Source organism: Mastigoproctus giganteus, chromosome 13, assembly GCF_048544385.1.
Source record: "Mastigoproctus giganteus isolate SK-2022 chromosome 13, ASM4854438v1, whole genome shotgun sequence".
Classification (NCBI taxonomy): Eukaryota; Metazoa; Arthropoda; class Arachnida; order Uropygi; family Thelyphonidae; genus Mastigoproctus; species Mastigoproctus giganteus.
In genome coordinates, this window is record NC_143587.1 from 115,461,094 (window position 1) to 115,473,360 (window position 12,267).

General features: G+C 40.2%; 1 protein-coding gene across 1 annotated transcript in view; it reads left to right on the forward strand.

Moving 5' to 3' along the window:
* Positions 1-12,267, forward strand: part of LOC150076379 (ubiquitin carboxyl-terminal hydrolase 36-like) — a 334,558-nt gene that overhangs the window by 793 nt on the left and 321,498 nt on the right. Inside the window, exon 2 of the mRNA XM_090387341.1 lies at positions 3,464-3,537. Coding sequence (XP_090243467.1) covers positions 3,464-3,537 — 74 coding nt within the window. The remainder of the gene's footprint in view (positions 1-3,463; positions 3,538-12,267) is intronic.

Genomic DNA, 12,267 nt, shown 5'->3' on the forward strand with positions numbered 1-12,267 from the left:
TGGTTATTTCCTTCTACTTCTGACACACACACACACACACACACACACACACACACACACACACACACTCTCTCTCTCTCTCTCTCTCTCTCTCTCTCTCTCTCTCTCTCTCTCTCTCTCTCTCTCTTTTTTTTTTTTTTTTTTTTTTGGCTGGTGAAGCATAAGCCTCAGGCTTCCTTGCACCAAATGGCTAATAATAATAATAATTAGCCATTTTATATAATAATTCAGACAAAAAATGAACAGTATTTAACTTTCCACAGCAGTAGCATCAACCTACTGATGAATTGTTGTTATTTGGTTTTTAGGAGCCTTAGCAACTAAGGCCATATTATTCGGGGGATATGCGGTGGTCATTCCCTGACCTTTCCGCATCCCCCGTATTTGGTGGTCGTGGGCTCGAACCCCGGTCTAATCAAGAAGCGTGTGCTACGCAGTGCTCCTCCTGCCCACGGAGGCGCCCTACTGATGAGAAGAACAATACTTGTTTACACAAAGCTGAAAACAAAAATAGTAACACGAAGGGTGCTACAGGGTATGTCACTTCCAAAGCTATTCAAGTAAATCTCTATTTTAGAAAGAAGATTAGAGTACAGCCACTGATTATGAACAGAATTGCTACCCTTTGAGAATCTATGACCTGGAGATCATTTTGGGGGGGGGGGGTTGTCAAAGCAGCACTGAATTTTTTTCATGTAAAACACATTGGATTAATTTGCAACTAAAAATTAATTGGTTAAATATTACTAGAAAAAAACAAACAAAAACAGAAATTAGAAATGATACGTAATAGTATATGTTTATAGTTTATGAACTTAACACAATAGTTTAAAACATTGTGTTACACAGTTGTGGTCCCAGGATTTTTCTAAAGGTAGTGAGTGTTCTGGAAAAGCAGTGTTAGCACTATTAACATTAGTAGAGGCATTTGATGCAAAAAAGCTAGCTTATGCAGCATCAGCCAAAAAAAAAACAAAAAACCGTTCCACTTCACCCCTCCGTTCGTTCGAAATACCTGTCCAGCTGAGCCTTAAACTTATTTAGGCTATCAACTTCCACGACAAGGGATGGAAGTCTGTTCCACCAACCAACCACCCACCCACTGGCTAAAGGCAAATTTCCGCACGTCTATCCTACATCTGTCTTTCCTCAATTTGAATTTATGCCCTCTCAGGTGATTATTCTGAGCAAGAGGAAGAATCCCATCAGCATTGAGCATGCTCAAACCATTCAAGGCTTTATACACCTCTATCAGATCACCTCGCTGGTACCTAGTCTCCAGACACTGTAATTTGCAAAACTTAAGCCTTTCTTCGTAAGAGCACCCCTTTGTTCCATTCACTTATCTTGTTGCCCTTCTCTGTACTCGTTCCAGCAGCTCTACATCCTTCTTGAAATGAGGCCTCCAGACCTGTATACAGTACTCTGTGGCCTGACCATTGCCTTATACAAGGGAATAATCACCTCCTTATCCCTGCTAGAAAAATTCCTATATATCATTGACAATACACCATGAGCTACTCTTGCAGCCCGTCTGCACTGCTCAGAGAACTTCATATCTGCCTGCACAACCATCCCCAGGTCCCTTTCATTCTCTACCACTCTCAGTGTAGTACCACAGAGTTGATATGTTGCTCTGGGGTTGCTGTTTCCCATATGTAGTACTTTACATTTGTCAGTGTTAAACTTCATTTGCCACCTCTCGGCCAATCTGCTCAACCTTTCCAGATCCTGTTGCAGCAGCATAGTGTCAGTAGTGCCCTTGATAACCCTGCCAACCTTCGTATCGTCTGCAGACTTGGACATTAAGCTTGATATACCATCATCAATATCATTTATAAATACAGAAAACAATAATGGATCCAACACTGAACCCTGAGGGACTCCACTAATAACATTAGTCCACAATGAGCAGTGTCCATTGATTACCACTCTTTGTCTTCTCCCCCTCAACCACCCCTTTATCCATAGCAGCAATTTGCCTCCAATACCACACTGCTCCAATTTGTGCTGCAGTCTTCCATGTGCAACAGTATCAAAAGCCTTTCTAAGATCCAAGTATATAATATCAAAGTTATTCCCTGCATCCAGTTGTTTTGTGACTGCATCATAGTATCCAATCAAATTGGTCAGGCAAGTCTTCCCCTTAACAAAACCATGCTGTGTCAGAGCTATAACTGAAGTCTTGTCTAGATGATCCTGCAGTGTTTCTTTAACCAGTGCCTCCATTAATTTTCCTGGAACAGAAGTTAACGCAGATCTATAATTACTTGTGTCAGCCTTTGATCTTCCTTTGTGAATTGGGGTCACATTTAATAAAACATAATAATATTGCATTTGTTTCAAAATGGAATGGAAATTTATTTTTTTTCTACCTGTATATGGCCCCACGAAGTTACAATGGAACCCAGAGCCTGAACATGGCATGCTCAAGACCTGGAGAGGTGGGAACTTTAATCTCCAAATGGTGATTAATGTACAATAGACATTTTTTTTGGGGGGGGGGGGTCTGTCAGACCAGGTACCACTGCTGTCAGGTTTAAAGGCTGGTGAAACCCAGATATTAATTTGCATGAAGTGTAGTCTCGAAATAGCCTCTGTTTATTTCTTGTTTATTTTCAGTATAGCATTAATATTAGTAGTGACAAAAATAATGCAAGAAAGCAAGTTTATACAGCATCAGCCAGAAAATAAAAGAAAGAAAATAAATAATAACCCATCCCATTTAACTTATCCATTTCCTCCAATAGTTTGTGTAGTTCTTCTTTGGAGCTATCCACTTCCATAACAATAACAACAGATGGAAGTTTGTTCCATCTGTTGAATAGAATCATTATAGAGGCCTTAATGAAGGCCTCTATAATAATTTGCAGTCAGGTGTAGTCAGTTATAACTACAATAATCCCATGGCCACTTGTCGATGCGATTATTGTAGTCATAACCGAAATGCAGAGAAATATGGGTTTATGAACGTGAAGAATACTGTAATGATGTCAAGAAAAATGGAGTAATTCCATTGAATTAAAACAAAGGTCATATTTTAAATATAACTGAATGAGTTCTATTTAAGCAAAAATGTACACTGCACTTGTTTCAAATTAAGTGTACTTGGTTATGCACCTCTATCCTCCTCATTTACTTAATACCATTATACTCATAAGTGTAGTACCATATACTACAGGTGCAGTGTTACAAACTGTTCAGCTGAGCAATAACCCTTTCACCTTTGCCATTTCCATGTTAGGCATTATCACCATCTGAGATAATTGTACGTGCAGTAGATATTTCTTTGGAATCAAAAAATACAAAAATACTAAAGATTTCCATTTTCCTAGGTTCTGGTTTAATCGGATTTTAATATACCAGTATAGCTGCTGTATACACAGTATAATACTATCACTGCATTTTAAATATGCTAAATAAATAATTTTGTCTATTTAAAAATACTTTATATATTTTACAGATTTGCATGAAATGTTATCTTCTGGTTTTATCTCAAGAATTAAGTATAATATGCCAATTGAAAAGAAAAAACAGGTAAAAATTCATTACTGTAATTATAATTATACTTATTTCACTTCATTTTTATTTTTGCAAAACTTCATTTATTTGTTAGCATTTGATAGCCTCAATACATTACCTTCTTTCATATCACTTGATTCACTTTTGTGTTTATCAGGTTCTACATCCTTGTTCTCCTTAACATTATACAGTAGTGGATTCACTATTTGCCACTCATTTAGAAAGATTTGAGATTGAATTCCATTGCAGATTGGAGGAAATCTCCCCCCCCCCCCCAGGATCGTTTCTGGGGCCAGGTGGCATCGTCAACATGTGTCATCGAACATTCCGGGCTCCTTTGCGATGTATTTTCTATAGTTCCTGGTGTTGATTATCTGGTCTTGGATGGCGAGCATGAATCCTTCAGTTTCGGGGAAGGGCTTCCCGCTCATGAGCCCTGCATTGGAAACAATTTTATCAGTGTGATCTTGATGGAGATCATTGAAGTGTCTGCCATGGAGTGTCTTCTCTGCCCATCTTTCTAGCTTCGTTTGTGCCTCCTGGTTAGGAGGGACTCCTCGCTTAGGTTGAGTGGGGTATACCACTTGTCTGTCTTCCTTATGGAGTGCTGCTGTGTGTTTCTGGAAGTAACCCTTCAGGTTAACTAATGCTGTCTTCTGTTGCTCAATGAGGTCTATCAGGCCCCTTCCTCCTTCTTTCCGGGGAGTTGTCAGTCTCTCCATGGCAGATTTCGGGTGGTGTTGGTGGCTCTTGGTCTTCATTGTCCTTGTCTTTCTCATGATATCCTCGAGCTTGGTGTTAGTCCAATCTATGACCCCAAAGGAGTATGTTAGCACTGGAACTGCATAGGTGTTTATGGCTTTAATTGTGTTCCCTCCGTTCAGCTTTCCTTTCATTAGACTTCTGAGTCTCTGATAGTATTTTTCGGTCAGATAGGCCTTAATTTCCTTGTGCTGTAACTACTGAGCCTGCATCTTCCCCAAATATTTGTAGGCCTCTCCCTCTGCCATGGCTTCGATCTCTTTACCAGTCTGCAGCTGGTAGTTTAGGTTGACTAATTTTCCCTGGTGCATTCTGTGGGTCTTGCATTTGTCTAGACCAAATTCCATCCTAATATAATTGCTAAATCTTCAGTGATCTGGAGTAGTTGCTGGAGGTGCTTCTCGGTTCCAGCGTAGAGCTTGATGTCATCCATGTACATCAGGTGGGTGAGGGTGTACAGGTTCTTCCTTCCTTCTTTGAGGTTATATCCATAGTTGCAGCCGTTAAGCATGGTGGATAACGGGTTCAGTGTGAGACAAAAGCTGACCGGGCTAGCCGGGTGGGTAAAGTGCCTGCCTGGCAACCCAAAGGTCGCGGGTTCGATTCCCGCCTTGGGCTTGTATCAAAGTACTGCACAACCTTGGGAGGTGCATTATGGCCACAGAAGCCTATGCGCCAACAACTACCAAAAAAAAAAAAAAAAAAAAAAAAAAAAGTGAGACAAAACCACGGTGGACTCAGAGCATCTTTCTGAAAGATTTTTTCTTGTGATGGTGATTGGTCTGGTTGTGATGTTCTTGACCTTAATGGTGGTACTCCATTTCGCCTTTGTTGCTCCTAGGAAGTTTGTCACTATCGGATTGACCTTGTAGATCTTCAGGGTCTCCATTAGCCCGCTATGAGGTACTGAGTCGAAGGTTTGCAGTAATCGAAGTAGGCCATGTATAGGTTGCGGTGCTTCTTGTAGGCTTGCTCTATAACTGCGGCATCTGGGTTAATTGCTCCTTGCATCCTTTGCTCAGCTGCTTGCATCCTTTCTGCTGTTAAGCCATTATGTTCTAGCTCTCCAAGTGGCCCAATATCTTCTTGGTTATGCAGGTGGTCAGGATCTTGTACATTGTTGGGAGGCAGGTGATTGGCCTATATTTCGCCAGGTTTCTTGTATCTTCATCTTTAGGCTTCAGATATGTGATTCCTTGAGTGAGAAACTTTGGGATTGTCTCTGGGTGCCTTATCGTTCGGGTGAACTGCTCCACCAGGTGGGTTGTATGCGCAAGTCAGCTTCTTGTACCAGTAGTTGTGGACGTTATTATTATTATTGTTATTATTGCTCTTATATTATTTCTCCTGATTGGGGGTTCTACCTCGTGACGGGTATTGCTACCAAGTACACAGGGTGGTTGTTGTTATGTCTGGTGTTACTGTTGGTCGAGGAACACTCCCTTACTATCTTACAGGTGTTCAGAATTTGACTTTCTGGAGTTCCTTGTAGGTGATCACTGAAAGACCTATTGCTGCTAGGCTGTTGTGTAATGGCGCCTCCGTAGCCAGGTGGGAAGGAGCACAGTGCGTAGCACACGCTTCTTGATTAGACCGGGGTTTGAGCCTGTCACCACCAAATACGGAGATTGCGGAAAGGTCAGGGAATGGCTACCGCATATTCCTGGAGCAATATGGCCTTAGTTGCTAATGCTCCTAAAAACCAAAACAAAACAAACAAACAAGCTGTTGTGTAAGGTCTTTGGCACCATACCTGTGGTTGACACGGTGATCGGGATGGTCGTTACTTGTTGCATATGCCACATCTCTTTGATCTCCTGTCATAGGTTCGTGTACTTCCTGATTTTTTTCCCCCCATGGGTTTTCTGCAGGTTGCCAGTGTTGGGTACTGCTGTGTCAATCAGATAGTTAGCCTTTTCATTCTTGTCCACAAGGGTTATGTCCGGTCTATTGTATGGGTTTGTACTATCCGTTATTATGGCACGGTCCCAATACAGCTTGTGGGTTGGGGTCTCTAGTACTGCCAGTGGTTCGTACTTGTAGTATGGTACACTTTCTTTGGTCAACTGGTATTTCCCTGCTAGATTCTTATGTATTATCCTTGCTACCTGGTCATGTCTACGTGTGTACTCAGTCTGGGTGATCACCTTGCATCGCGTGGTGATGTGTTGGATCGTTTTTGAGGCCAGGTGGCATCGTCAAAATGTGTCATCAAACACTCCGGGCTCCTTGGTGATGTATTTTCTATAGTTCCTGGTGTTGATTACCTGGTCTTGGATGGTAAGCATGAATTGTTCAGTCTCTGGGAAGAGCGTCCCATTCGTCAGCCATGCATTGGAAGCAATTTTATCTATGTGATCTTGATGGAGATCATTGTCGTGTCTGCCCTGGACTGTCTTCTCTGCCCATCTTTCTAGCTTCGTTTGTGCCACCTGGTTGAGTGGGGTATACCACTTGTCTGTCTTCCTTATGGCCTGCTGGAGTGAGTGCTGCTGTGTGTTTCTGGAAGTAATCCTTCAGGTTAACTCTCGCTGTCTTCTGTTGCTCAATGAGGTCTATCAGGTTCCTTTCTCCTTCTTTCCGGGCAATTGTCAGTCTCTCCAAGGCAGATTTTGGGTGGTGTTGGTAGCTCTTGGTCATCATTGTCCTTGTCTTTCTCATGATATCCTCCAGCTTGGTGTTAGTCCAATCTATGACCCCAAAGGAGTATGTTAGCACTGGGACTGCATAGGTGTTTATGGCTTTAACTGTGTTCCCTCTGTTCAACTTTTATTATTATTATTAGCCATATGGTGCAAGAAGCTGAGGCTTATGCCGCACCAGCCAAAAAAAAAAAAAAAATTCTCAGTTAATGTGAGAGAGAGAGAGAGAGAGAGAGAGAGAGAGAGAGAGAGAGAGAGAGAGAGAGAGAGAGAGAGAGAGAGAAAAGTAGAAGAAGATCACCAAGAAAGAGAATGATGATATCCAGCTCGAGATCCTGGGTGTGCCAAGCCCATACTCGCCACCTGTGATATTTATGCTTGCTCCGATAATAGCTTTTTTTTTTTTTTTTTTTTTACTGAAAAATATGTAGTTACCTTCAAATAAACTCTCAATATTGTCAACATTTTGATTAACCCTGTATTTTTAGAGTTTTTAATCACTGGTACTAGTACTAATATTTTTTTTAAAATTAATATATTCCAGCAAAATTAGTGTCTGCAGTTTTATGCTATTTGTTCACACAGTTTACATGTAGCTTCTATGTATTCTACTCTTTCACTTATATTTTTTCATAATATATATATATACTGTATATATATATTATGAAAAATTATGATAAATAATTTTTCATAATATTATGATAAATAAATAATAAATATATTATGATAAATATATATATAAAGGGTGGGCCAAAAGTAGGTATACAGTACTGATCGGGTATACCTCTCTCTCCATGATATAAAGAGTTCCAGAAGTAGGTATACATCATCATCATCAGCCATTTTCAATCCACTGCAGGATGAAGGTCTCTTCAGCAACTTTCCAGTTCCTTCTGTTTTGAGCACTGGCCATCCATTTACTACCCAAAAACTCATGAATTTCATCTATCCATCTCCGCCTTTGTCTTCCAGGTTTTTTTCTAGCTCCTCTTGGGTACCATTCTGTTATTTTCTTAGTCCATCTATCATCATGTCTTTGAGCTATGTGTCCTGCCCAAGACCATTTTAGTTCTTTAGTTTTGATAAGAATGTCCTTTACTTGAGTTTGATGCCTAATCCATGTGTTTCTCTTCTTATCTAACAGTCTGATTCCCAATATAATTCGTTCCATTCTTCGCTGTGTAGGTCTCAGCTTCTCTTGCATTCTTTTTGGTGAGTGCCCAAGTTTCACTTCCATAAGTAATGGTGGGGAGTATTACATTGATTCATTATTTTACGTTTCAGACAAACTGGGATATTGCTCTTCAGTATGTGACTATATTTCCTGAATGCTATCCATCCAAAATTTATTCTTCTCTTGACTTCCAGCCATTTATTATTATTACAGCTAATAACTTGTCCCAGATAAGTATATGACTCCACCTTTTCAATTACTGCTCCTTCAATCATTATTTCCCTTTCCGTGGCATACTTGTTCATCATTACTTTTGTTTTAGCCATATTCATCTTTAGTCCAAAATCCTTACTAACTGTGCATAACCGATTAAGATTTTCCTCTAATTCTTTGGGATCGTGGCTTATGACCACAATGTCATCTGCAAATCGTAAATGGTTTAGGTACTCTCCGTTCACATTGACTCCTTTCTGTGACCAGTCTAATCGTCTGAAAGCTTCCTCAAGGGCAGCAGTAAACAGCTTTGGAGATATTGTGTCTCCTTGTCGAACTCCTTTCTCGATTTTAAATTTCCTACTGTCTTTGTCAAGTCTAATAAAGGAGGTAGCACTCTCATATATTTTCTTCAAAATCATAATATATGGGTTATCTATGCCTTGTCTTTCCAGTGCCCGAAACATTGCCTTATGCTGTATGGAGTCAAATGCCTTTTCATAGTCCACAAATGCCAGGCATAATGGTGTTTTATATTCATTTGCTTTCTCTATTAGCTGTGATATTATGTGAAGGTGATCCATAGTTGAGAATCCTGTCCTAAAGCCAGCTTGCTCTTTCGGTTGATTCTCATCAAGTATTCTTTCTGATCTGTTAGTAATGACCCTTGTGAACAACTTGTAGATGTGGGATAACAAGCTAATTGGTCTATAATTTCCAATTTCTGATTTATCTCCTTTCTTATGCAGCAAAACTATGATTGCATTATTCCACTGCTTAGGCGTCACACCTTTTTTAATGCACTTTGTGAAGAGCCTTGCCAGTTTTTGTGTTATGTCTCTTCCTCCCAATTTTAACAACTCTACAGTAACTTCATCTTCCCCCGGGGCTTTCCGATTCTTCAATTTCTTCAATGCATATTGTACCTCATCAGGAAGAATATCGGCTATGTCGTATGTGTTGCTACTTTGCAATCCATCTTCCCCACTGCTGATATCACCCTCGCTCCTTGTATAATTCTCTATAGTAGTCTTCTGCTATTTGAATTATGCCTTCTCTGCTGTTTATAAGTACACCATCGCTATTCTTCAGTTTCGGTATCATTTGTCTTTCTGTATTACTGCTCATGGCTGCTGATTTACTATACTTCTTTTTCTACTATCCTTACCCTTCTAGTCACTGGCACTTTGTGTAATGTTCACCTCCATATATGCATACGTTATCTAATATATATATATTTATACATACTTATATATATATATACATACAGTAAACTCTCGATTTAATGGACTAATAGGGAGGGGAGGAAGAGGTGTCCGTTAATGCCGAAAGTCCATTAAATTGAATGTAACTAGGGGGGGGCATTTTTTATTGTTCTTAACTTTAAAAAAAAGGTTCAATACAATATACAGTACAGTACAATATAAATTATGTTGCAATTTGGCCTTTGATTTACGGATATCACAAACTTCATTTTTTTACGCCATAAATTTCACAAACACGTGCTACTGAAATGTCTTGTTCTAATTTCTCAATTAGTTCTAATTTCTGTGTCGCATTTAAGTTCACACACTTTCTTTTAACTCCTCTATCACTTGGCCATTTTAAATTGTAAGGATTACAAAATGATTTAATAAATAAAGTCACAATTCAGAAATCACAGAAACACTCTGTATACAACCTGACTGCACGATAGCTTGAGGCAGACTGAGACCGAAACAAAGCGATTCGTTAGACCAGCCGAGTCACATTCAGCTCACAAGTCACTGCCTGCTCTTATCTGTTATCTGTAATCTGGGAAAACAGCTATTTTAACATATTTTCAGAAAGAATAAAAATCAATTTCAAAGTCAAAATCAAAGGCAGATATTGTGGGGATTTCAGAGACGTGGTGTCACACAGATATAAGAAATGCAGAACTGGAATTTGGGGAGTACAATGTCTACAGAAAGGATAGACAGGAGAGGAAGGGAGGAGGGGTTATGCTATTAGTTAAAAAACACATAAAATCCAAGGAAGTGAAGCCAGTCGACATCGCTGGACAGTGCAGTGTCGAGTCAGTTTGGTGTGACATAAGCATTGGGAGATCAAAATTGAGAGTAGGAGTGTGCTATAGGCCTAATGACTCTGATGAGTATAATAAGAAACTGTTCGGAGAAATAGAGTGGGCCAGTAAATCAGAGAGTCTTATAATGGGGGATTTTAATTTCCCAGATATTGACTGGAATTTGGGGGCTGGTAACTCACACAGTAGCAAGGCTTTTGTGGATTTATTGGATGATTGTTTTCTACATCAGCATGTTCGGGAGGCAACTAGAGGGAGTAATACTCTTGATTTGATTATCAGTAGTGATTCTTCATGCATTAAGAATCTGCAGATAAATGAACCACTTGGTGGCAGTGATCACAGTGTGCTGAAGTGGGAGTTACTCAAAGAGGTAACTACCATTAGGGGTAAAGGGAAGGGGTATTGCTTTCGTAAAGGCGACTACAATGGACTGAGACAGTATTTAAATTCTATACAGTGGGATCAACTGATGATATTGCCAACAGCAAATTCAAAATGGGAAGCATTCAAAGAACTTATCGTGGAAGCTACTAGGATTTACATACCAACTAAGAAATATTGTTCAAGGTTTAGGCCTAAATGGTTGTCAGATGAACTAATGAGGCATATGGCAGAGAAGAAAAATGCATGGGATACATACAAATTAACACGTGACACGGACGCCTATGATAGATACAAGTTGATCTGTAACCAAGTTACAAAGGAGGTTAGGCAGGCGAAGGCAGATTACGAGAGATCCTTGGCAAGGGATGCGAAGAAAAACAGCAAAGAGTTCCTTACTTATGTAAACTCTAGAAGGAAGGCGATGAATCAGATTGGTCCACTTGAGATCGATGGGTCAACTGTTGATGACCCTGCTCGGGTAGCTAACAAACTAAATGAATATTTTGCATCGACATTCACACATGAGGAGTTATTCAGCGAGGGGAATGCCAGAGGTGTATTCAATTCTAGCAGTAAGCTAGAGAATCTTGTAATAACTGAGAGCAAAGTGGAGGAGAAATTGTTGAAGATAAACACAAGAAAGGCACCTGGGGTGGATGGGATCTATCCAGTTATATTAAAGGAGGCAGCAAAGGAGGTAAGCAAACCCTTAGCCATAATTATGAGAGCTTCCTTGGACTCAGGGGAGGTACCCATTGACTGGAGATGTGCAAATGTGACCCCAATTCACAAAGGGGGATCAAAGGCTGACACAAGTAATTATAGACCTGTGAGTTTAACTTCTGTTCCCGGAAAATTAATGGAGGCACTGGTGAAAGAAGCACTGCAGGATCATCTAGACAAGACTTCAGTTATAGCTAGGACACACCATGGTTTTGTTAAGGGGAAGTCTTGCCTGACCAATTTGATTGGATACTATGATGCAGTCACAAAAGAACTGGATGCAGGGAATAACTTTGATATTATATACTTGGATCTTAGAAAGGCTTTTGATACTGTTGCACATGGAAGACTGCTGCACAAATTGGAGCAGTGTGGCATTGGAGGCAAGTTGCTGCTATGGATAAAGGGGTGGTTGAGGGGGAGAAGACAGAGAGTGGTAATCAATGGACACTGCTCATCGTGGACTAATGTTATTAGTGGAGTCCCTCAGGGTTCAGTATTGGGGCCTTTATTGTTTTCTGTATTTATAAATGATATTGATGATGGTATATCAGGCTTAATGTCCAAGTTTGCAGACGATACGAAGGTTGGCAGGGTTGTCAAGGACACTACTGACAATATGCTGCTGCAACAGGATTTGGAAAGGTTGAGCAGATGGGCTTCGAGGTGGCAAATGAAGTTTAACATTGACAAATGTAAAGTACTACATATGGGAAACAGCAACCCCAGAGCAGCGTATCAACTCTGTGGTACTACACTGACAGTGGTAGAGAATGAAA